Source organism: Pogona vitticeps, chromosome 5 (assembly GCF_051106095.1).
Source record: "Pogona vitticeps strain Pit_001003342236 chromosome 5, PviZW2.1, whole genome shotgun sequence".
NCBI lineage: Eukaryota > Metazoa > Chordata > Lepidosauria > Squamata > Agamidae > Pogona > Pogona vitticeps.
The window spans coordinates 169,866,390-169,893,655 of NC_135787.1; the positions used below are offsets into that span (position 1 = coordinate 169,866,390).

At 39.8% G+C, this 27,266-nt stretch overlaps 1 protein-coding gene across 1 annotated transcript in view; it reads right to left on the reverse strand.

Moving 5' to 3' along the window:
• The window catches only part of ABTB3 (ankyrin repeat and BTB domain containing 3), a 272,906-nt gene that overhangs the window by 66,290 nt on the left and 179,350 nt on the right, over window positions 1–27,266 (reverse strand). Inside the window, exons 2-3 of the mRNA XM_020803657.3 lie at window positions 24,845–24,994; window positions 13,217–13,421 (exon numbers count right to left, since the gene is read on the reverse strand). Of these exons, the coding sequence (XP_020659316.3) occupies window positions 13,217–13,421; window positions 24,845–24,994 (355 nt within the window). The remainder of the gene's footprint in view (window positions 1–13,216; window positions 13,422–24,844; window positions 24,995–27,266) is intronic.

A 27,266-nucleotide genomic window follows, 5' to 3' on the forward strand; every position in this document is an offset into this window, starting at 1 on the left:
GCAAGGATACACACAGTGGCAGTGGCAAAAAGGAGGCAGGGCGGCCAGCTGAAGAAGAGGATGTGCATGGTGGTGGAAAGGAGGGACATGGATAGGCTGGCTGCCGGACAAGGTAAACAAACACACAGCAGCCGGAAAGAAGGGAAGGAAGAGTAGTAGGGTTGGTGGGCTGGTTAGGCAAGCAGACAAGGTGCACAGTAGCAGCAGGAAGAAGAAAGAAGAGCAATGGAGCTAGTTAGGCAAGGAGGTGAGGCCTACAACAGCAGCAGCAATTAGCCAAGGAGAGGGATGAGGATAGTAAGGCAGGCCAGCTATTGGAATATGAATGTGAGCTGATTTTTTTTTTACAAGGGGTGAATGAAGGCAAGAATGACAGGGATATATAACAATAAATGATCTATCAAAACAGTTCATTAATAATTCTGAGGTTCTCTCCCAAAAAGTGACAGAAAACAATCAAAATTATCATTTGCCTCTCCAGTGCATTTTTTAAATTTTTCGTGACCCCAAAGCCCCATGTTTAAGCACAGCCATTTCCTTCATGTGTAAGCCACAATACGATATTTTGTTCTCAGACCTCGTGGTGGACCCTACCTGGATTGCAGGACAACTGAAGGGAAGGAATCCAATCCTTAGAGAAGAATCCAATCCTTAGGGAGGAGGAGCACTCCTCTTTCATACCAGGCAAAACATACCTTGTTTCACTCAGCACAGCCTCTCTTCAGCTTCTGCTTTGAGAGCTCAGATGGACTTGCTCCTGGGATTGAATTGTCAAAGCCTTCTCCTGAGTTTTCCTTCAGACTTATTTATGTGAGCTTTCAGACAAATGCTTTGTTGGCATTCACTTTTTTTATGCACCGGCACACAAAACACCCTATGTTTCTCGGAGAAGGAGGAAAAATGAGGCAGGGCAGCTACAAGATGGCCATCCTTCCTTGTAACATAACATCTGCTGTCCTTTACAAAAATAATGTAACACTACATTATCTTCTTTGAATCAGGGCTATCAAGCAAGAACTAAAAGGGGCATGCTTTGAGGACTTGTTTGGGTAAGTCCTAAACAAAACTAGATTTCTAACATATGAAGAATCTGTTGAAGCCAGCTGAATAGGCAAATCTGACATAATTCTAAAATGATAAGTAAAGGATTGAAATTATTCATGCACCACACTTTAATTTAGGGGGGAAAAAACCTCTTGATAATCTAGAGGTGCCTTTATATGGTTGCAAATGCTATGTCCTGGAATTGCCTACTCTGACTGACAGTGATTCTACAGTATGTCAGACAGAAGTCTTCTTTATTAGCTGTTACCTAGTGTTTTTTTAAAGTAGAAATGCCACAGACTGAAGCCAGGGCCTTCTGCATGCAAAGCACATGCTCTTACCGATCCGAATTTGGAAAAGTTACTTTTTGGACGATAATTCCTAGAATTCCCCATGATATTTGGGGAATTCTGGGCATTGTGCTTCAAAAGCAACTTCTGTAGGATTCACCGTAACTACAATTTCTGCCTGTTTCTTCAATAATTTAAACCACAGAAAGCAGCAGAGCATGACATAAAATAAAAATCATTATCATCATAAACGATTAATTTTAACCAGCTATGGTGACATACCAGTAGATCAGAGCAGATGAAAATATCTTTGCCTGAGGCCAGAATAACTTCTGCTTTGGCACGAGATAAGCCTCCCTGTGGAGTGTATTCAACAGTGGGAATCTATCAAACTGAACACAATCTGTCAAGAATTTTATAAATCTCTTAATGTTAATGCCAACCATAGCAAAAGTGGGGGGAGGCTGCCAAGCAAGCAGTAAGCCACCATGCACAGCTGGTGAATTGGGCTCTGACACAGCTATAGATCACTATAGGGTATCCTTATTATTGACCGGGTGCAGGTGTGTAGAATCAACATGGATCCTCAACAGGTTTTCAGGAATGTCTGAAGGCATTTGAGGTAGCAACCTTACAGATACTGAACAGGTCAAAATCTGGTCAGTGCCAGACTGTGACATGGTCTAGAAACTCTATGAATACAATTCCATAACAGAAAACTGGTTGGAAGTAAATGGATCAAATAATATTTTAAAAGACTCCAACATATTTAGAGTTAATCTTTTTTGTGAGTCTGGAATAAATAAAAGACGCAGAACAGAAAAACAGTGGGTCAAAATATGCAAGAGATGCCTTTTCTATACTGCTGTGGGATAACATTGTTGGCTGGTTTTGTGTTAGCAGTGTGCATAATTTGTTTGTTTCACTGCACAAGTGAAGTTAATGTAACTAAGAAGGTCTAGTTGCTCTAAATAGTATATGTGACTCTCACTTTCTCTGTGAGAATGGGAAAGAGATTGTGCATGTGTGCTTAAACCCTGTTATTAGAAACTCTGTATTAACTAACAAAACTAAAAATTTAAAAATGACAAATATTGGAGACTAATTAAAGGTAAAGTTTCCCCTTGACATTTAGTCCAGTCATGTCCGACTCTATGGCGCGGTACTCATACCAATCTCCAAGCCATAGAGCCAGTGTTTGTCCATAGACAGTTTCCGTGGTCACGTGGCCAGCATGACTAGACATGGAACGCCGTTACCTTCCCACTGTGGTGGTACCTGTTTATCTACTTGCATTTACATGCTTACAAATGGCTAGGTTGGCAGGAGCTGGGACAAGCGATGGGAGCTCACTCTGTCACGTGGACTCGATCTTACGACTGCTGGTCTTCTGACCTTGCAGCACAGAGGCTTTTGCGGAGACTAATTGCCAGGCTCCTAACATACCTTTGACTAGATTCCTGATTTCATTCAAATGGAGAAAGGACGGGCGTTTGTCCACTTGGAATCTATTAAAACAACCCCACTCAACAGCAACAGTGAGGGCAGGTCTAGAACAGGATCAACCTTCTCTGATCTGGTGTCCTTTGGATACACTGGACTGCGATTCTCATCATCCACAAGACAATGGGGGCATTGCGTAGGGAACGCTGCTATAGATCCTTCATGAGTGGTTGATGGCACAAAAATGGTCCTTATTCTTTAATTTTTAGTTGGATTCGTGTACTCATGGTTTAGAATACAAAGTGTTTTTTAGGATATGTTCTAAGCACGTCTCTGTCTTTGAGAGTAACAGAGTCACAAGCTACAAGCAGCACAGGAAGGCAACAGCAGCTTGTGTTCCTCACGAAGGGTACTGAGAGACCTCTGATGGTGGAACTAATATTTAGACAAGCTGACAATCTTATGCTCCATGAATTTGTCTAATTTTCCCAATCCAAGCTGGTGTTTTGTTTTCCCAAGTGATAACTACACTTTATGTTACAGAACAAATAAATCCAGCAAATGAAACACAAACTCTTATCTCCTTAATGAAACACAAGATTTTACACCAAATAAAAACCAGCACAGTGAAACATAAATGGTAGCAAGTCCCAAAACTGGGGTTTTCTCTATCTTCTCTTCCTAGTCCAAAGAGTAAAAACAGCCCATTTCTGTACACACTAAAAATAAAGTCTGTGATATACAATGCATTCCATCCACTGTTTCCTGACATCATGAAGAGATTTGAAGCCTCTTTCTTATTTTATAACTTCTCAAGCTAATAATGATTTTGCAGAGCCATAGAAAAAAATTTGAAAAATAGAGTACTTAAGAAAAATGAAAAATGTTACCCCAATGCCTAATATGTAGCTTTTTTTAACTACATCTCATGCTTCACTTGCAATTTGTTTAGCAAGCCTGAGACTGCAATAATTAATCAGATTTTTGTTTTTACTTCTGTACTGCAAGATTTATATAAGAAGCAAGACAGCAAAGTATCCAAAGAAATATTGGCAACCTAAAAACCTTTAAAGATTGCTTAGAAGGGGCAGGAGAGAGGCTATATTGGTAAAGAAAATAGCACCAGTAGTCCAAGGGAACAGTTCACACTACAATAGGAGGTGAGCATATCTGAAATTTTAGAAGTTTAGAAATTAGATGGTTGTTGTGGGTTTTTCGGGCTCATTGGCCGTGTTCTGAAGGTTGCTTTTCCTAACGTTTCACCAGTCTCTGTAGCTGGCATCTTCAGAGGACAGCACAGAAAGCCTTCGCAAATATACAGTATTAGAAATTAGACTTGTGAAAATCAAAATACTAATTTCTACATAGTTCAGGAACTTCTGGGGAGGGCTGGATAAACACATGCTTTGTATTCAGATCAAGCCCAGACATTTTCAGAAAGGAAAGGGAAAGATTCCCATGGGAAGAACAGGGGAATAAGATGGCAGACTGTAATACCCCACCAGTTTCACACACCATGCCCAATAGCCAGATGTTACCTGGACAGCTCCAGGTTGTCTATCCCTTATGAAACAGTGTGGCAGGAGAGGGAAAACTACTTTTACTGGAAGTCTGACCCGGAACATGGAACCTTTTTTTTTTCTACAACTCTCATAATCCCCATGTTGGCCATCTCTAAGAACATTTGCATTTAGAAACTGGGTCTCATTCAACAGCAGAATCATAATCAGAGCTTGGAAAAGCTACTCTTGGATGACTTCTCCCAGAAACTCTCCTAGCAAGGATGACTATTCACTCTGCTGGCCATGGGATCAGGGGAAAAGCAGACTCCAATAACCAACATTTCCAAATTCAAGTAAACCAGGCACTGTGGATGTGGTCATGTAAACTTCTTATAGGAGCAGATAGTACTGAGAAACATCGCTCATGTCGAAACTGCTGTAAAAAATATGATTACATAACAAGCCCATTGATAGTGTGTCACTTGCTTCCCCCTACCCTTACGAACCTTCGACTGCCTTTTATTCCTCAGATGCTTCCACACTTACACTGCACATAAAGGACAGGGAAATGTTTGTAAGCTAAAATAAATTCGCAGTACCTGCTACAACTTCATATGGGGTTGATCAGCTCTCAGGAGATTATATACATACACATACAACTCAGGCTGAAAATGAATTGGTGGCATGTGGAACAGGGGTAGTGAGTCAGTTAAAGACTCAAGGGGGGAAAACATCTCACAAATGCATATCACATAAGAAATAAATGGTATACATTAATAAAGCACAGCACAAGATAGAGGTAAGCAAAGAGCATGCACACCAGGATTTCTTCACAGCAGTGATACTATTTTTCACAAAAAGGTAGAGGAGTTATACTGACAAAGAATGTGCTGCCCCAGTTCTCCTCTTTCCATGGGTCTAAAAGTTAACTGAAATCAGAAGGGTTAATAATATGTTTGCAGCATGCTGTCAATCAGCTTTGGAAAGCATGGGGAAGCATCATCTGCTTTTCCTGCCCCTGTTCCCTGCCACCACGTTTGCCTGTCATGCTGAGATGCCAAAGAAAAGGATACTGTACACGAACTAACACCTATGGGGTGTTACATGACAGGCAAGTAAATCCTCACTTGTCAGTCCTCACATGCAAGGAGGAACAGCAAAGTTACCCTCTTGACAAAGCAAGATATTTTTGGTGCCCTCAACATAAGAGGAGAATGACAACAAGATAAACTTTTTACAGAAATTTAGTTAAAATTGTGTGAACAATGCTTTTGCACAAATAACTTTTTAATGCGAGTAAGATAAATTACAGATCACCATCATGTCTCTTGCCTTTTTTGGTGGATCTTCAAGGATTAGAAGCATGGGAAGGGCTGTTTGTTTCTTTTTAAACTATCAATCACTGATTTTTTTCCTGTTGTGTCTATCTTTTGCTAGGATAGACATAAGTCTCTAGACTCTTTCATCAGGGATTTGGGACGTAAGTCACAGATCCTGTTAGCAGAAGTCTCATACTAGATTGCCTCTCAAGTTGGGCCTCCTATGGTTTTTCCAAAATTGGCAAAACACACACACGTAGTGGGGGGAGGACAGTACTTTTCACATCACTTGGATAGAAAAAAAAACACAAATTTATATCAGCCAGAAGAATGGCTGTTTACATAAGGAAACGTTACTCCACCTGTCAGGATCCAAGCTACTCTGCCAGATTGTTATTTGGTCTAGGTGTGTGTGTGTACTTCATTTTAAAATTTTGGTGTGAGCCTCTCTGCCAATTAGACAATGGATCCTGTAGAGTAGGTTCTTTGGTGAACTGGCTTACAGGCCTTTAAAACCAGGCAAGTCATAAAAGGAAAGTACTCAGTAGCTCCTGGAGCATACAGAGAGACTGTTGAGTGGAAAGAATGGAGGAAGAACAAGGTGCAATAAATTTCAGTCTGTAATTAAAGCCATGGGGCCAGTGAATGGAACTGGAAAGAAACAGCACACAAACGTTTCAGAGTTTGGAAAGTGGTTGCTACACTGGCTTAGGGATTCTATAATTTATAATAATAATAATAATAAAAAGGAACCTTTCCTCTAGAACTTTAAAAAAGAGTTGCAAAATTGCTGGGGACATTTGCCAAGGAGAGAAGGGAGTTCATGACATTGTACATGACATCAAAGTGGATTTTTCCTATTCAAGTGCTATAACTCCTCCTTCCCTTCCCTTCCCTCCCCTCCCCTCCCCTCCTGCCTTCCCTCCCTCCCTCCCTCCCTCCTGCCTGCCCGCCCGCCTGTCCGTCTGTCCGTCCGTCCATCTGTCTATCTGTCTCTTAGGCCAGAATAGCACATCTATTTACCAAACAATTAAAATATAGGCTATTTAACAATGGCACCACTCAGATAACTTTTCCATTCAAAAATTTATGGAGACAAATGGAGAAACCCATGCAGAAACAGATAGAGAATGAAAATAACCTAAGTGGTTCCATTTTTTAAAAAAATCAAAAGGTAATATAAAAGCAAAGAATGAAAATGAGAAAAAAAAATACTTGGAACCTAGATAAAATCAAAGCAGAAAGCTCAGAAAAATTATAACTAAAATAGTTTCACTTTTCTTGCAATCATATATATATATGAGAGAGAGAGAGAGAGATGTTCTATTCATACGGTGAAAAGCCAGCAATAAATCATACACTATAAAGACTGGCTTACAATACCACTGATGTCCCTGTGGTGGAAATAAAAATACAAAAGGAAAACTTTTCAAAGCACAACTAGAAGCCACTTTAACCAATTGCTTTTGTGAGGCTGCAAGAGAACTGGATCAGAAAAGGAAAGCAGATTGCATAACTCAGTACAGTGGAAAGATCTGGGCGTCTCTAATACCCTTTGCACTTGAGATTTCTGGCATTAAATGAGAAAGCACATTTGATCAAGCAGTACTGTAGAAGGAATCTTTGCTCCTTCCAAAGCCAACCACAAGTTCCTGGCAACCACACAGAAAGCTTACTCTGGCCTTTACCACATTACCACAGTTCCTAAAGTGGTTTTCTAGAGAAAGAGAAATTTTGTCAAACAGGATCTAAAAAGGAACAGACTTTCGTCTGGTTTTAATATAACCCCCATTCCAACTACTTCATAAGTACTAACCGGTAAATCGATAACCATGGCATTGTAACTGAATCTGGGAGTAAAGCAGCTGCTTACTTAGTTTAAAACTAACTTAGCCAAGGTTTTTACAAATCATTATTGTTTTTGCCATCTGGCAGAAATTGCTGTCTCAAACTATTGTCTCCAATGTGCATCGATGTAAACAAAGGAGAATATGCAAAAAAAATCCCTCTTTTTAAAAGCAAGGAGAAAGAAACAACGTGAAAAACACAGAGTATGCAAATTAACCACATTTCTTCAACATGTTCTTGTGTAAATCACCACAGATCAACCTTGCCTGCATCTGTCACTAATGTACCCCATATCCCTAATCGTATCATCACTTCCTCCATGTCAGTTCTTGTTCTCTCCCGCCAAAGAATACCTTTTCACAACCTACAGAAGACAAATAGATCTCAAAAATAGCATGTTAGGGACAGTTGGCTTGGGCATTTATTTTTCTCATGCCACTATTTCTCAGCTTAGACATCATCCCTGCCAAGATGAACATCTAGAATTCAAGTTATTTCTCTGTTCTGTATGACAGTTAGCACATGTGTTTGCACTGTGCTAAAAGGCAAAGTATAATGGATAAGTAATTGACTCTAGATAAATAAACAGTAGACAGCACACACAGTATTTTTAAAATAAAAATATTGTGACATTACTTTTCCTTTTCTTGAGCATTACTTTGACAGGATATGGGTGGAAAACCAGTTTAATTATAACTGCATGAGAGGCAGTGATGTTATTGCACAGCAGAGCAAATCAACATTCGAAAAAACAATTCTAAATATGCGATCAGCCCAAACAAGAGATTATAACTTTGAAAGAAGTTTGGATCATCACCAAATTTGGCACAAATGTAGCAGAGAGACTGCTCTTGCTCTGTGCCATATTTGAGGATGTTTGGGTGAAAGGTTTTCAAGTTATGATTTCTGAAATGTACCGTATTTTTCCGTGTACACGGCCCCCCAATGTATAAAATGACCTCCTAATTTTGACCCTTGATGGAGGCGGAGGAACAGCTAATGGGCAACTCCTCCTCCATTTCCGTCTCCTTCTCCTCCTGCTGTTTCCACTGCAAATCCGATCACCTTCTCCAGTGCGACTGCCGGGGCTCACCTCCAGCTCACGTGGCTGCCTTGTCCCCTGCCCTAAGGAGACGATTGCTGGAGGAGGTGATCCAGCGGCTGCACCAGGAAGAGGTGTCCGAGCGGGCAAGAGTGCTTGTTTGCCTTTGCCTCCTCCACCACCGGAGGGGACAAGGCGCCACGTGAGTTGAGGCCGTCAGTCCCACCGGAGGTGGTGATCAGGCAAGCAGGGGAGGCAGGAGCAAGAGGCACCTGAGCGTGTGTGACTGCTCCTTCACCTCTGCCTCCTGCTGCCTCGGCCACCGGAGGGGACAAGGCGCCAACGTGAGGTGAGCCTGTGAGTCCCACTGGAGATGGTAAATGGGCAGGTGGGGGAGGCAGCAGCAAGAGGCACCCAAGTGCGTGTGAATGCTCCTTTGCCTCCATTTCCACCTCGTGCTGCTGCTGCCTCACCCACCGGAGGGGACAAGCTGTGAGGTGGCAGCAGCAGCAAGAGGTGCCCGAGCACATGTACGACTGCCTCCTTCCATGTATAAAACAATCCTCAAATTTTCCTCTAATTATTTTAGGGGAAAGTGTCATTTTATACACGGTAAAATACAGTAACTGTTTCCCAGTGCAGAAACAAGCAACTTTGAACATACGCAGATTTAAAATTGATCAAGTACATTGAAAAAACCAATCTTGGTTATCTTGGCAGAGAATTGTTGGCCCCATCCCTTTTTATTTGGCAGGACTCCAAGCTACAAGGGCTGAAATGCTGATCCTGGAAAAAGGCCTTTTTAAAAGGTAAAACTGTGACTTGGTTATAAACTTAGAATGTGTGGAACAGGTTTACTAGCAAGAGTGTTCCAAAGTAAATACATCGTTGCAGCTTCATGGCCACTGAAGGGAGATGTTTGAAGGGCAATGAAAGGTCACCAAAACAGTCAAAATAAAGGTTTTCTTAGAAGTGGCAGAAAAAAAGATTTGCTTTAAAGAAAGTTATGGAGTGACAGCCCTCCAGAAAGGGGGGAATTTTGCCATGTATCTCCAGTGAATCAACATACAATTTTGTAAGGCCTATTCAAAAAAATTCTACATTACAAAACACAGAGCAATTGAGTTTGTCCAGCCCTGAGTACTTTCAGTAAACATTCCCTCAGGATTTCTGAGACCAGACTCCTGACATAAGTCTTCAAAGAGAAAATCAGCTCCAAGCTTGGGGCAATCTGAACGTCTGACCCTTTCAATCAGGACCCAATTAGCTCTCTCTCAGGAGGAGGACTTTTTAACTCCTCCTTGGACAAACAGGCATTGGTACTAGGAAATGGATTCTGTGTCTGGATGTAAAGTATTTTTTAAAATAAATAAAAAAGAATGGATATTGACTCCATTTAAGATGTTAAATTATTATTATTATTATTATTATTATTATTATTATTATTATTATTATTATTATTATTATTATTATTATTATTATTATTATTATTATTATTATTATTATTATTATTATTATGCTTTGTGGCTAGAGATTGTCTTACTCAATGTTAGCAGAACTTTGGTCCCCATATCTTGTCATATTTTTCAACCATTCCACCCATCTTGTCACTACACAATTGTCTGGGCTTTTTTCTAGTAAGAAAAACCCTCCAAGGATGTTATGTGCTCTTGGATCTGGTGACTATATAAGTTAATGATCTCCAAAATGTCATATCATTAATGTCTCTACTCAGATCTTGAAAATCAGCAGCATCTCATCTTAGGTTGTTCTCTCTTCTTAGTGATCTCCCTCCTAGCAATATTGTCTTTTCCAGTAACATCTGCTTAAGTCTTGCAAACTAACAGTTATGATTTCCTTTACTGAGACCATCTGCCTCTGGGTTTAGGAATGTGGGATACTGTAATACTGTATCATTCACACTTGTTGAAAAACAACCCTGACAATTGGTTTGTGGTTTGGTGAGAGAGTAGTTAACTGGTGAAAAACTGAGTCCGCTTCTGGGATTTTCTTTTGTGTGGTGTCACTTTGTGAATGGTAGTGAGCACAAGAGGATTTCCTATAGACCACTGCTATTGTCAACATTCAGGCTACCCTTTCCTATGTAAAGCCTGGCAGGCATCCTTTTTCCTGCTGACAAAATGGGCACAATATTGTGCAACAATATCAAGCCATTTCCTGGCATTTTTACTCATGGATACAGAAGCACAACGTCCCACATTCATAACCTAGAGGTGTTTCTTTAAACAACTTAATTCACAATCTAGACTTGCACAATTAGTGGACTACCGTTCAAAAGGCAGTCCACCCAAGCCACTCTCTGTTTCCTTATTTTCTCAGTCACAATCAGGCAGCAAAATCAAGTAATACATTGCATAGCTGGGAAATTTATAATGAGACATATTTACTGGGTAGGGCCAGAAGCCATAGCATTACTGGTCAGCTGATATGCTGAGAATAAGCCACTGTGTTTGCACAAGGCCAGCTTGACTATCTATGCTTTTTGGACTGAAATCGCTGAGTGGAAGCAGCGAGTGGGGTGGGAAGCCATTATCTGTACATTCCTGTATGGATTCAAGGTGATCTTACATCAGAAAGAATTTCAAAGGAGATTTGGTTCACAGGCAGCTGTCATAAAATGTTGCAGTCCTATTACTGTTCACAACTGTGGTGGCAGCTGAGTTTGGGAAAACATTTGGGTGGGGCATGATAGCTCCTAATGTTCTCCCTCCACCATAACCAGCGACTTTTCTAGGTAGGGGATACTAGAAGCTGTAGTCCAGAAAGTAGTGTTTTGAAGCTTTGAGCAGCAATAAGTGTCAGAGTGGCCTCAAGTCAAAAGAAGTGTAATACATACCTGGAGCCAGTTTGAGGGAGCACTCAGTTTACTTTCATGGACTATATATTGTGCAACACTGCTATAACCTAATATAATGATTTGAGATACAGTGGTGCCTTGCATTACGATGTTAATTCGTTCCAGCGAAATCGCTGTAGAACGAAAACATCGTAAAGCGAAATTAAAAAGCCCATAGAAATGCATTAAAACATGATTAATGTGTTCCTATGGGCTTGAAACTCACCGTCCAGCGAAGATCCTCCATAGTGCGGCCATTTTCGCTGCCCGTGCAGCGAGGAATCCGTCCCAGAAAAGAGCGGGGAGCTATTTTTTTACCCGGTGGCCATTTTGAAACCGCCAATCAGCTGTAGGAAAATCGCCGTTTGTGAGAATCAGTTCCCGAAGCAGGAAACCGATCATCGCAAAGCGAAATTCCCCCATAGGAAACATCATTTTGCAATCGCTTTTGTGATAGCAAAAACTTCATCGTAATGCGATTTCGTCGTAAAACAGAGTGCTCGTCTTGCGAGGCACCACTGTATATTTAGTCAGGAGCCCTCCAACATGTTCTGCTGCAAGCAGTCATTCTGAACTACATTCTATTCAGAAGTACAACGGCAACATCATCATAACCTTCATTTGGCCAATTCTTCAACCTCATATGCTGTCTTCATTAGGTTTGGCTGGCAGGGACCTTTCTGAGCTGGGGTGACTGTCAATCAATCTAGCAGTAACCAACCGTTCCTTCCTCGCTTCTGATTTTGAAGAAAGATACACTTCCTTGCTCAAGTATCTTTTCCCTTCCTTTTTTAGTCAGTTGTTAGTAAGTCTGTTAAGAGCGCAGTCAGAATGAAGTCTGCAGGAGTCTGCTAAGGCCTAATGCTGTGATTAGTTATATTTTTGTAAAGGATACTGTTTTTGATCTATTCCGTACTGTGAGTAAATGAAACCTTTTTTCTTTCTCTTACCAATGTGTCAGAGTCAATTATGCAAGTGCTAGTTGATGAGACAATAAGGAGTGGTCTACTCAGGGGAGACTTGAAGCTAAATCTTCTCTGCGAGTCCCTGCACTTCTGCTGCAAAGCTAGAGATATTTTTTCTAACCAAGATTCAATATTCTGCCAAGAATTAGTTCCAACAAGAGCAAACTCAGTGAACAAATGATATTTGTTAAAGCAACATTGACTCAATGGGTGTACTCTAGTTGGGACTAACAATTGGATTTAGCACATTTTCTTGTGATTTCTCTCCCTGTTGTACTTTGTGTGTGTGTGTGTGTGTGTGTGTGTGTGTGTGTGTGTGTGTGTGTGTGTGTAAGTGTAATATTTTTGGCTCCAAGACAGCTTAAATGTAATCCAAAAAATAAAAAAAATAAAAAACCCAGAAAAGAGTGGCATCAATAACAAACATGTTTCAAAGCTGTTTTCTGAGTGTGAATAGGCTTTACGGGTCATGTAATACACTCTGCACTTTTTTCTTTATATAGAGCATTCAGTATATCCCAAAGTTTTGTTGCTAAAGCCCATTAAATTTGTAGAAAAAGCACATTTAAAACCAAAACTGTTAAGTTAAACAGAACCTCTAATTTTCCTTTCCAAAACAGAGGCACAGCCAAGAGACAAAAAAAAAAAAAAAAGAGTAGAGAATAAGACAGGAGATCTCTCTGAAACAGACATCTGGAACCAATCTGCAGCATGTAGCCACCGGGTGTCATTTTTGATATATTCTAGGTCAGCCATGAAGCATTTCATGGCAGAGAAAATTTATTTCAACCAGGAAAAGCAAATGTTACCAAAACAATGCTGAGTGGAGAAATCTACAGTGCCTTGCTTCATCTGGGAACTACAGCAATTAGAAAAGATCGGATTTGTCTGTAATGCAGGCATTACCTTTCTGTCTGGAGCGTGACTTTGGAAGGCTCCACATTTGGGTTCTCCCATTCCATCTGGGGGCAGTGCATAAAATAGCAGAGTGTGTACAAAGCTTCTGGTTCCCAGTAGAGTGACCCCAGCTTGTGATGCAGGGGAGTGCTGTTGCTATGTTGCTTCGCAGTGAGCGGCTGCAGGTGATGCATTGCTCGAGACACCAGGTCACCTGGAAAAGGAGAAGTCGAATGACTGCCACGATTGTTATTATTACATCGCTTCACTGTTTAAGCATCAGTCATGAGATACTCATGCTGTGATCACGCAAATGTTAGCAAAACAGGGTTAGGTCACAAGATTTATTCAGAAGGGCAAATGTTACTCTGGTATCCTTCACACACATCTCTGATATAAAAGAGTCCATTCATTAATACTTTTATCTTCCAAGAAGGATATTTATTATTTCTTTTATACTTCTCCCCCCCCCCCCCGGTCTTTCTGTCAAAAAGGGTATCTGAGGTGGCTGATAATATGACATAGATTAGCAACAAAACAACATTTTGATCAAAACACAAAATCAAAGCAAATAAGTGAAAAACCCAATTAAAAACTTAACAGTGAAAGCATAAAAACAGTAAAAAGCAAAAGCAAAGCAAAGCGTGCTGCTTATATATCACCCTATAGCGCTATAGTTGGGTCAAAACTCCATAGTTTTGACCCAACTCCGAGAGGTAGTGGAAGACAGGAGGGCCTGGCATGCTCTGGTCCATGGGGTCACGAAGAGTCAGACACGACTTAATAGCTAAACAACAACAACAAATAGCACTTCAAACACTCTCTGGGTGGTTTACAAGTTAATTATGCAGGCTACACATTGCCCCCCCCCCAGTGAGCTGGGTACTCATTTTACTGACGTCAGAAGGATAGAAGGCTGAGTCAGCCCTGAGCCAGCTACCTGGGATTGAACCCCGGGCCGTGAGCAGTTTTGGCTGCAGTACAGCAATTTAACCACTGCGCCAAGAGGCTCTTTTTTTAAAAGGCTTTTCATAGGCATCCTTCAATCTCGAGAGACTATGGTAACATGCTCGGTATCAAGAAGTATCCTCTCTAGAGCATGAAGCCTGGGTAAAATAATATGGAGGATAGGATGTTACCCAAGCAGCAAATCCCCCCTCTCCACGTTGCTGAAATGGTCCAATGGAAAGGCAAGAGCCAATACAACTGGTTCCAGCAACGCCGCAGGAGTTGGCAGAACGACACGAACTGTCTTCATGCAGTAAAACCAGTAAAAGCCACCAATCCATCCGTTTTATACCATTCAGTGGTAACTTCTTTACATGCCAAAGGCCTGCTTGTAAACAGTAAAATATATGACTGAAAAAAGGATGGAATGGGGGAAGAAACCCGATAAATATAAGGAAAAATCTTCAACTAATAGTTTATATTGGTAACTCTCTTGAAAGTTTCCTGCTACGTGCTGCCATTGTGGTGGGTGTAGCAGAAGTGAGGCATAGCCTGCTCAAGTCTGCACTGTGTCAAGGAAGAGTGGTAAAACTGGATGACTGCCACCAGGAAAAGACCTCTATCAGAAGCTTCAAAGCGCTGCTGCCACTTGATAAAAGCAGGCTTGCATGGACCAATCGTTTTACAACATATGGCAGCTTCATACTATGAGGACATGGTTCTCCCACTTTTTCAGTGAATTAGCTCAGAGTTACATGCTTCCTATATTCTGCATCTTCTAATCACACAGAAAGCACTTCTGTCAAGAGCCAGACTAGATGGCAGAGATAACCCATCATTAGAACTGAGATCAAGTTAGTGAATCACCCAAAATATCAGCTCCTGATTCATTTTTACAGCTGATTGAACTATAGTGACTGGTTTCACAAATCAGGGTCTTTCTGTTTGGGAAACCAGCCACAAATAATGCCTTCCCTAGAGAAAGCCACCTGTAACCACCCACTGAATTCCATCACTGACTGATTTTCAACAAGTTGTCACAGACGTCACAGTGCTTCCAAGAGGCCTTGGGGACTAGCTAGATGCTAGTTATTTATACTGCTGTGCACATTTTTGCTAACACTTCTTAATGCCTTAAAATATCTGTTTCCATTAAACTAGTATGTTAAATTTACTGCAGTATTTTTAAAAAAATATCCACAGATTTGGTTTTTGAATTTTTGTTGTCGTTAGGCCTATTGCTGTTTGTTGTGGGAGTAAGATAATCAAATAAAGAAGGCAAAAAGAGAGAGTCCTAAATATGTGGCATTACACAAACACACTGACAAATTTACACTGTCCTTTAGGAAATATGCTCTCTGAAACTATATGCCTTTTTTAGGTGCCCCCGCCCCTCACCAACCAAAAAGACAGCTGTTCTTTTCTTACTAGGAAACAGTGGCATCACCCATAAAGCATATGTTCTACCCAAATCAAAAAGCCACAGTTTCTGAATCAGATGACTTCCTTTGGCAAAAGAGCCAGACACATTCCAATATGTTGCTCCTGGCAAGAAATTCATTCCAGCACACAGTATTTGTTTTCCTTGCGACTGAAAGCATATGGTGAAATTCCACCTCCATTTCAAGAAGCAGAAACTCTCTTCTTTCTCCCTAATTGTCTCTTGGAGAGCTAGGATTGCATAACTCAGATTTCCTGATATTTATGCAATATTTAACAGGAACAGCATGCATGTGCTGCCGGAACAGCATGCAGAATAATTGTGATCTTAACAGAAAGAGTTACAGTTTAAACAGTAGGTGTGAAGGGCAGAAGGGCAAAGTTTACCTGCATCGGATATTATGGATACCAGGACTGAGGATTTGAGTACTGTACTATTTTGTCTCATGGGGCAACCAACCATATAGTGGAGCTGGGTAATGGGGGTAAGGGGGGAGTAAAAACATTCAGAGTAGAAAACTGACAGAGACATTTGATAAAGGTATCAATCATGTGCCCTAATAAGATAATCTCTTGCTGGATGAAGATGTTGAGGTACAACTGAAATGGAAACAATACCAGTATTTACCAGTAAACAATATTTACTACCCGGTCTTATGAATACTTAATCAAAAGAAATAATTTTCACTCAGGTCAGTGGGATTTTTCTCATTTAAATTGTTCAAAGGATTGCAGCCTTTGAGGCGAAAACAAAAGAGGCAGAGGCTTTGTGATCAAAACAGAGCTGATTTAACCAATAAAGGAAGTATGATTATCCTCTGAAATCACTCCATTCCAAATTATCTTATTTTCGTTAGTGGTTGGTCATTAGGAGGAAATAACAACTATGTTCCATGGTTAATTATGCAAGCACAGCATGTATAAAGATGTATCTCTGGAAGAATAATGTACTATTTTGAAATTGACTGCCTTGCAAGTTTTGTATCGTAGTTTATTGTTTTTGTTTACTAGGACCATAATATGGTAGTGTTCTTTCATCTCTGCTAGCTTCCAGTCTGTGTTCAGTTTAAAGTATACATTTTGATTTACAAAGCCCTTCATGGTATGGCACCACAGCATTTGAAGGATACTTGCAATCACACATCTTGCCCCATCCTTGACTGATTTCAGGATGAGCTTTTGCTCCAACATGTTCTTGATTGGCTTGAGATCACCATCTGAGGTCCTGACTGGAGTACCCATACATAAATAGTGAACCTCGCAGCGCAGTAGTTGAGCTGCAGTATTGCAATGAAGACTCTGCTTGTGACCTGACTTTGATCCTGGGCTCAGAGTTGGCTCAACCTTTCACCCTTCTGAATTTGGTAAATTGAGTACCGAGACCTGGGGGTGGGATGGGCAGCCTGCATAATTAAGCAGTAAACTGCCCATAGAGAGCTTTAACCATTATGTGGTGGTATATAAGCAGGACACTTTGCTTTGCTTTGCTTTGTGTGACTGGTTATTCATGACTGGGGCTTTTCTGTGGTGACTCCCCAGTTGTGGAATGCCTTCTCTAGAAAAATCTGCCTGACACCTTGTTAGCTTTTCAGTGCCAAGCAAAAATGCTTAAAAACGATCATTCTCCATGCTGCCCTGTTATTTATCTTCTGCTTGCTGCTTCTAAGTTACATTTTTCATTCATGTTCTATGGCCTTATTATGCTGTTGTAGTATGTTTATTATAGTGAAGTATTATGTTTATTGCCATGAGAGATTCAAGTACACAGCAACTCATAAAGGAAATACCTTTCCTTTTTTTTTTTTTTTTTTTTTTTTTTTTTTTTTTTTTTTTTTACTATCACAGAAATTGTCATTCGAGTTTTCTGCCTTAAGTACAAGAATCTATTGAGGTACTCTTAGGCTTCTTAACAATGAGAAAAGACTCAGATGAATGGAGAGCTCAGACTGGAATTTAACAAGAAATAAAAAAGGAACATTATTATAAGGTTTTCTGCAAAACATCTCCTGTCGTCTATAAAGAATGTGGCCAGTATTAAATCCTTTCATTGATCTTTGTTTTCCCCCCTGCTCTCCCTGAAAGATAACTCAAAACAGCTTACCAAAAAATCATAGCAATTATCCATTAAAATAAAATTATAAAAAGTCATTAGTTAGCAAAATAAAAATACGAATCAGACTCTGATCAAAACAAACTACACCAAGTGTCACTTCTGTATGTCGCTGTTCTTTGGCCTAAGGAGTGAAAACATCTAGTCCAAATGCTCCTTGCAATCTGGTCTGCTCCTTTTCATCCCTGTTGGAAAACGTCCATCCCCTGGTAATTTGTGTCCCTACCTTGTTCTCTGTCACATTTGCTCATGTACCCAGACTATTATAAAAGTAAAGAGAAAGCTTTTCTGCTGACCTACAAATGCAATTTGATCTACAAAAACAAATGTTTGTATACAGCTGGAGAGCTGAGCAGAGAGAGAGAGAGAGAGAGAGCTGTTGCTGAAATAATGGTGAAGAATATGAAAATGCTGGGACCAATTCTCCACAAAAATACAATCTTAAAGTCAATAAACAGGAAATGGCCACTGGTATGGCTGGTAGAGAAGAAGGGCATCCCAAAAACTGCAGAGATGATGAATTCAGAATATTGCAGTTTTGCTGACTTTACAATATTCTTATGACTCAAACCTTTCATTTTAAAAAAGTTCTTTTTTATTTTCCTGCTGTGAGAAAATAACTATGTTCAGAATGAAACCTATATCCTCTGATGTTTGTAATTCCCGATAGATTGAAAAAGGAGGAGTGGATTTTTCTGTACAGTCCTTCTGCAAAATCAGATCCAAATGTCTGTATGTGTTCTGTACTGCATCCTAGTTCCCTGAAAACACATATTATTTAGTTCCTATATAATTTAACTTTCACAAATATACACAGAAAAAAAAGAAAAAATAGGCACTAGCATGCATGATGAATATTAATCAAGAATAATACCTCCAAAATATTTGGTATGGTTGATTACTCTTCCAAGCTTTTAAATCACTGCTCTATATTTATAATCAGAATATAGAAATAATATACATAACAACAAAGTCAGGATCTAATAGTGATTGGAAATTTTGTTAACTCAGTATTTGTGCAAATAACTGTGCAGTGTTCATCTGGATTAAATGACATAGTATAAGAATACATTGGTGTGTATCTATGAATAATGGAAAATATTTCTAAACTGGGAGGAAAATGACCAAGGATTGATATGAGAATGTTTTCTAAAGCTTTGCTTAGTGTTCATTGGATAACCCTGGTTTCATTACATAATTCATAACTGAGATGTAGTTGTCTTTCTTTTTGTCTTGACCAAGACCTGCTTCAACTGCAGGAACAGGGGATCTGTTGACCTCCAGATATTACACTGCACTACACTTACTATCATCCAAGGCCTTTAGTCATCATGGCTGGAGCTAACAGAAGTTGTAGTCCAAAAAAATATGGAGAGCCATAGGGTGCCCATCTTTGTATTATATATTATATTCTCACAGTTGAGCTACCATGTGGTAAAGATACTGTTACTCTTCTCTTGCTTTTCTAGCTGTCTGATCAGGTTCCAAAGTGTAGTAGGTTTATGCTGGAACTCTTCAAAAGTATGCCAAATTACCACATGGCCAACAGATGAATTCAGCCTTACAGTCAAACAGTTGCAGTTCTGTCCCTCTTTAGGGTAACAATAAATTTCAAGAGTCAAAAGATATTATGTTACTTCATCTTCTACTCTAGAAACTTGACCAGAGAGACTTTACTGAGAAACTGTGATATTCTCAAAATAACACTGTTGCACTTTATGATTGAGTAGGAATTTCAACCTCAGCGTTCTATATCCAGACCCAACAACACGTAGAACCCATAAAGCTGAGCTGTGAATGAATGACTGATCTAGATCAGTTCTAAACCTTAGTAAATATTTCATGTTGATTTTATGGTGTCAAGTATGCTCCGTCATTTCCCATGCCAGTTGTAAGGCATAATTTGATTTTTCCCCTATTTTATATAATGCACTTGGTTGAAATTACAAATTTTAGAGAGATAAGTATACTTGTACTCAAAACTGATCAATATCCTACAAAGGTTATGTGACAAATAGTTTATAACTAAAAATGTGAAATATGCCTGGTCTGAGGTGCAACATAGAACTCTTACAGAACACTGACTTGGGTCCTAGGAGTCTTGATTGTTAATCCCAATCCTTATTATATGCCTCTGTTTCCCTTTCCATTTTTCCTCTTGTTTGTTTAGAACCAAAGCAATCCGAACAAGGGACCATTTCCTATTATGGGGTTGCCTAGCAACAGCAGGTCCTCAATCAAGGATTGAGCATATATGGAAAGAAGAAGAATACTAAGGTAGGAAGAGCAAATTATTATGGCTGCATATCCTTCTTGATACACATCTGTTCCTCTGATTATTGATTCCAGTAATAAAAGAAATATGTAAAACACAAACAAGGTCAGACAGCATACACTGGCCAAAAGAGAGGAACCATCCATTGACTATAAAGCTAAACCAGCATAATAATAGGTGAAATAAACTGCCCTAAACCAAAAGAATTAAGAATTGAGCATTTTTAGTACAACAACCTTAACTTTGATCTGAGAAAAAAAATGAGAAAAACAATATAGATAAAACTATTAATTAGTTTAACTCATTCATTAATTTACTCAACACCACATTAAAGGTTCACAAATCATTAAATAATGATGTCAGGGTTTATCATTTATTTGTCAGCATTCTGCACTGCCCCCCATAAGCCCATGTTCAAAGGAATTCTGGCTTATCTCTGTATCTAACCTGCCTGTCACTTTTTATTAGGAGTTTAAGTCAGGCTGCACATAAAGAAGCCTGACTTCTTATGTTCTTGCCAAAGTGCAGCTCCCCCGATTTATACCAAGATGAAAGACGAGGGAGATTCAACACCCCCCAACATACACATTATAAAAACTTCATGTATATTTAGGGGGGAAAGTTATTAATTCTGGAGGAACACTAGATGAAAACGATTTCCTGAATATGTTTGCTTTCCCTGCACAGAAGGGTAGTTTATGATACCCAAACATGCAGGAATGCGATACTTTCATCTCTAATTTGGCTTGATACAGTCTGCAGTGGGCTCTGCATATGATATTTCTGAGTGTAGTTTAATTTTTGGTTCTTTCCCCAATGGAATAAAATACATTTTCCTGTAAGATCTGCATCTCAATATTTTGTCTATTGTGTGCATTTCTCTAGATCGGATATCATTATACCATGAAACTGTATCACTTTAGAAACAGCCATAAATGGACATGAAAAATATCTGCCAAGGAGGAGACTATAAAGTGCCAATCATCTTGAGGAAGGAATCTCTATTTCGAAATTCAGGTGTAATATCTTGTTTAGATGATGTGTTTGTAATCTGTATATGTGGTAAGGAAGCACTTTTGTCTGCTAGATAGAAACAAACCAGACAAGCTATTCTGCAGGTCAGCAGCTGTAGCTAGCCAGAACCACCTTCTTAAATGACTGCAAGCAGATTAATCACTTAAGTCCTCAAGTGTTGTCATGTTTAAGAAGCATCACAGCACTGACAAAAATGTGCAGTATTATTATTGAAAGGCTTGTGGGAGGAGGGGCTGTATTTAGAAACTCCTTGGAACCAGAGGCCTTAAGGCTTAAACTGTAGCTTTCTTAGCCTGTGCCCAAATCCAAACCTCACTGTGTGAATAATCTACTGTTTAGCAAAAGAAATGCTGCTATGAAGGTGAAATGGGACACAGATTCTGGAAGATGAATGGTTCTGGCAGGTTAGCAAGTACACCAAAAGAGAAAAATGATACTTAAAGTTGGAACCTCCCAAAAAGGTGGCCCCACCATACAGCGGGGTCTCGACTTACGAACGGCTCAACATACAAACGTTTTGACTTACGAACCGCTCTCATAGGAATATATGGACTCGACTTACGAACTTAGATTCGAGTTACGAACTCTTTTTTTCCCCTTTTTTTTTAAAGCTAAATCATCTTAGGTTAAAAGGAAAAAAGAAAAAATATCCCCCTCTAGTGGCAGAAGGCGGAATAGCAGCTTCCCATTAGTTTCTATGGACGAAAAGAGCAGATACGGATTAAATGGTTTTCAATGCATTCCTATGGGAAATGCAGATTCGACTTAAGAACTTTTCGACCTGAGAACTGCCTTCCAATACGGATTAAGTTTGTAAGTCGAGACCCCACTGTACCAGCAATTCATTCTAGTTCTAATCTGGATGAGCTGCAGGTAAAAGAATCGTCTGATAGATAGCGCCTGTGCGGATAGGTCTAAAATGGGTTTGCCTAGAAGTGGTAGATAGGAGTAGCTGGCATAGCAGTCTGAGAGGCTGGGAATCTCCATTTTAATTCAATACAATGTCCCATCTAGGTGATGCCACATTGGAGGTATTGTAGAAAATTAAAATGACAACTAGTCTTTGCTGTTCAGAGCACTAGGTCAGATTTCTTTTTCAAGAGGCTCCACCTCTAACCCATATCGGTGGTGGAAACTGCAAATGCACTGGGTGTCCAGACCTTGCCCACGGTTGCCAGAAGCTAATGATCTCTTACTCTTCATTCATTCACTTTGAAAGTTGCATCCTGTCATGGTTCAAAAACAAAACAACCAAAACATGCTAAAACTACTAAATTGTCCATTAAATTGTACTGAAAGTAAAAGTGGATATTCTGAGATTTGCAAAGGACAATGTCTTGCATTTGGTGCTTTAATATATGGAAGAAAAGAAGCTCCTAACCCAAAGATTTTACGGTCTAAAATTAGACACAAGTGAAACAATAGAGAAAGGGGAAGTGAGTGAAGTTGGAAGACCTAAGGAAAGCAGTACGTGGTCATTTCACTTTTGTGTGCTTTGGCTTGACAAGTGGAACTTCAATATGACACAGAAATCAAATGTTGTGCCAAAAGCTTCATAGAAAATATGGGTTTTCAGGGGAAAAAATTGAAGGAAGCAAAAGACACAGCACCATGTAGATGTTCTAGGACATTCCAAGAATATGGGGCAGAAAAGGAGGGGAAAATTTTGAAGGAGCAGTAAACCCTTGGACAACTTAGGATGCTGGAGCTGAAGAAACAGAGATCAGAGTGTGGAAGAGTTATTCTGGAGTACAGTACAACTCTCAGAATTTTGGGCCAGCAAAAATTGGGGAATTCTGAATTCAGAGCAACTTTCTGAACCTCAGGTAAGGATGTATCGGGGTATAAGTACAGAAACACAAGAAACTGCAAGGTCATAGAGGACTTTGAGGATAAAGGCTAGTTCTGGTCCTGGATCCTTTAACAAGCAGCCCAGTGTGCAAAAAATGAATAGGTAAAGCCTTTCTTACAATTTACAGCCAGGCTATGAAAAGCACCACCTGTAAAAATATCCTTTTGTCGAGCCAGGGTGAAACAGACGGTAGCAGAGGCAGTACAAAATGGAACAATCCTAGTGAAGGATGCTTCAAGATAGAAGCAGAAGTGCTCCATTAATTTGCAATGCTGCTTTCTCACCCAAGCCTCTGGTTCGGTTGGATTAACATGCCTAAAGGAATAAAAACTCTCCAAGAAAGCACAGTCTGTAAATACATTCTGAATATTTTGGACAGAATAGCACTGCTATTATCAGCATGTCGAGAGACAGCAGCAGCTTCTGACAGAACATGCCAATTCATTTGCCTATTTTAAGAAGTGTAGAATCAGCACATCAGTGAATAGGTGGTTCAATGATGAAGGAAGTCTTCAGAAGTTATTCAATGACAATTAGAAGGAGGAGGAGCACTGAGTGAAAAATTAGACCAATGCTCTGCTCTTGCTTCTATTTATAAGAGGTGTGCCAAAAGCTTTCCCTCTCCTCCCCCCCCTTCTTCTGTGTGTGAACACAAACTGGATCCAAATGCCCCCTCCCCATGGTTAACAGGGGAGGGAGATTCTGGCTGAATTTTTTTTTCTGAGTTTGAGGAAGCTAAATAAAATGGAGAAGTTCACTGCTGCCATCACAATGTCCTACAGATGACTGTCATTCGCCTTTTTTTCTCCAAAGCCTCCATAACAAGACATTACTTCCAAAGGCTCTTGGGAAATAGCAGGAAGCAAAAGATATTATTCAAACTGGTAAAGCATTTGGAAAAGCCTGCAGATTCTAGTAGTTGTCATCCAAAAGAATAACTTTTGCAGGCTTTGGTTTCACCCCTTACACTATCCCACTTCCCAAACCCATTATGGCTTTTCAGTCCCCTTGTTCACATGTGGTACCCAAGAAAATCAAAACAAATGTTCTCATATGAAAACACTTAGCTCAGCCTTCACTTTCTGTTTTGCATTACTTTCATGCAGTGTCCAGCAAACAAGTTGGAGAAGACTTTGGAACAGATTTTCTGTAGTGGACAGAAAGTTCATAGAAGGGGAAATCTTTATAGACGCTTTCATGTGGTCCAAACATTCCCTGATTCAGGATAGATTTGCAGGTACCTGTAACTTTTATAGGAGAGAGGTAACTGGACCTGCTGTTGGATTGGGACAGTTTTCCACCTTTCCTACAGCACTGTTTTGTTGATTCTGTGTTTTGTCGGCTATAATCCTAAAATAGGGAACTCACTGAGAGTTGCCACAATACCCCTTAGATGTCCTCTCCCCCATCTTTCTTTGTTAATGGGAAATGGCAAGCAATGAAGCAGCAGGGTAACAGCTAAAACACAAATAGAGGAAACACATTGTGATAAAAGGCTGATAGCTTTTCATTTCAAATTCATCATGTACAAACAAGTATGAATGGGAGCTTAATGAACTAACTACATGTTACATACAGACATTCATACATACAAACAAACCTAGTAGTGTTTTTTAAAGTGATGAGCAGCTTTGAGAGACTGGAATTTAGAGTTCGGGCACATAACTTTCGCTGCGTGTTGTTTTGCTTCCTCTAATACCACACACACATAGAGCAGTAACATTTGTACTCGTAGGTGCATGTTTGCGAAGTCTGACTAGCTCCCAATATGGCAATAAAGCCAAGAGTAAGTTTAAATCATTTGGCTTTCTTATATTGCAAAATGGTCAAAACGCCAATTCAAGCTTGTATCACAAACAACTTTGCCAACAGAATATAAGGTTGCCTGATGTCTTCCTGCACATTTTCTGTGCACTGGAGCACAATTGCTCATAAATGTAAAAGAGGGAAAGGTTATGAATTATTTTGAGTACTTACTGAGTTCTGCAATGCTTCCCACCCGCGTTGCAAGCAAAGATTGCTCTATGGTTCGTAACTCAGATTGGCTAAACATCTGGACCTCCCCTGGCTTATTTGACCTTTGTGGATCTTTATGAAGACTCAGACTTTCTGGCAGGCATGGAACACCTGGAGTGACAAAGAGAAGGGAAGGGAAAATGTTCAAATCAACTTAAAAATCTAGAACAATTGCTCCCATTTTTAATGAAGTTTATCTGGCCCTCCAGGTATCTTGACCCACAATCCCCATGAGTGTGGCCAATGGTTAGAGAGTACAGGATCAATATGCTAAAACATCTGAAAGACCAAAGTATCCCCAATCTTGTTGTAAGGGAGTCTGAACACACGAAGGTAGCTTAGGTATGGAGTCAAAGTATCAGGTCCATCTAAGTCAATACCGTCTAGATTGCTAGACAATCTCTAAGATAGCTTCCCCAAATGCCCTTCACATATGCTAAACTTCCACAATCCTCATTCAGAACAGCCTCTGGAGAAGGTACTTCTGCAGCCCTAGGCAAAGCTGTTCCCCACTCCTACAACAATTTTTTTAAAAAAGTGCAAATCACAGGGAACAGAGATGAGAAATTCTGTGCGATGTGTGTACTCTGTCATTAAGGCACTGCTTTACTCTCCAAACTCCTGTATTATTATTTCCCTTGCACACATTTCTAAAGAACTTATATATGTGCATAGGTTGCACCTGTGTGCCTGTTTATATTTCAAAGAACCCCACCCACTAGCTACTTTCTTACATGCCATATAGGCATGAGCCTTTTAAAGGTGTTTTAGACCTCGGAGTTCTTTCAACCAGAATTCTGGAAGCTGCTGCCAAAAAAAAGTTAAAAAGTTTTCACAGGAGTTTTCAGTTCTTTAAAGGTGAGGAATGAAGCCCCCATTGGCCATGAAGAAGAAAGAGGAAATGGCTAGGAGTGGTTAAATTCTGTGGGAGGCAGGACGGGTTAGAGGGCTGGTTGTCACTCTGCCCATGAGGCTCTATACAGGGTGCTTCTCAAAATATCCCATTTCCCATCTCTTCTTCACAAGGACAAAATGGCGGATGGAGGTTTCATTTCCCACTTGTGAGTTACTGAAAATTCCTTGAGGACTTTGATGGGGTTTTCTGGCAGTGAATTTTGGTGGCTGACATCCAAAAGACCAAAGGGTCCATGCCTAATGCCATAGCTTTAGAATACCCAGAGAAAAAAAGTAATATGAAAATTGTCCACCATGACATTTTGGTTGGAAGGCAATATATATATATATTAATGAGTAGGTCAGCAAACAACAACTCCAATCTACAATGTAAACATGCACCATATGGTGTTATCTATTCTACTATATGACCCAGAATTATGGACTTCAATATAGGCAATCCTAAAAAAAGATAGAAGCATTTGAAATGTAGATTCATTAGAGGATCCTAACAATTTCTTGCACTGACAGGGTGAACAATGAAGAGGTACAAAAGCAAATGAATTAAGACCAAGAAATCATGAAACACATGAAATGCAGAAAGCTAGAATACTTTAGTCATGTAATAAACAAAAAGTTTATTTCAAGGCATTCAAGGTAACATTTAAGATAAAATAAATGGAAAAGAGGTACAGAAAGGAGAGGGCGATATTGGTTGAAGAATCTGAGGGACTGGTTTGGAAACAGTTTGGCTGGGTCAGAAGGTCCCACACTAACCACTAAGCAACATTGCTCAGATATTCCTGGTGTAAGTTCTTAGAGTGTCAAAGATGCTTATGGCTGGGGAATACCCATAAAATGTGAAGCACCCAGTGGGTAATCAAGGCAAGGCCTGTCTTCAGTACAAACAACCCCCTTTTTCCCAAAATAACCAAACAGCTGTGATTTTTTAAATAAATTATTAAAGGTAGAAAGAAAAAATCAGACTTAATGAAGTTCTAATACAGTTTCTCAAGTTACAGTAACACCTCAAAACCTGAGGAACAAATAAGTATTCAACAGATTTAACGCAAGAAAAGTTCCAGAACACTTCCCACAAGAAAACTAAATACTCTAGGCTAATACCCACATTCTGACAGTATTTCAGCATAGGTCCAGAGCATAAACCAAGTACCAATCAGGAAACAGCAGCAGCTGAACCCTGTTTTTCCTTAGAGAGACCAGGCCAAAGTAGAGAACTTCTATCACCATTTTTATACCCATCATTCCCATTCCTAGATCTTTTGTGAAGATGTGCCAATCAGGTGTTGAATCGCCCTGAACCTTTTTGAAGAAAGGACTAACTTCTCTCCCCCATCCTTTCATTTCAGATGACAACATTCTTTGCTAATTAGCTCAGTATCAAGGACTGATCTGTAGCTTTGAAGCTTCTTAACCCAGTACAGAAAATATCAGAGTTATGAAAAAAAAGGTTTGGGAGAATGTATGA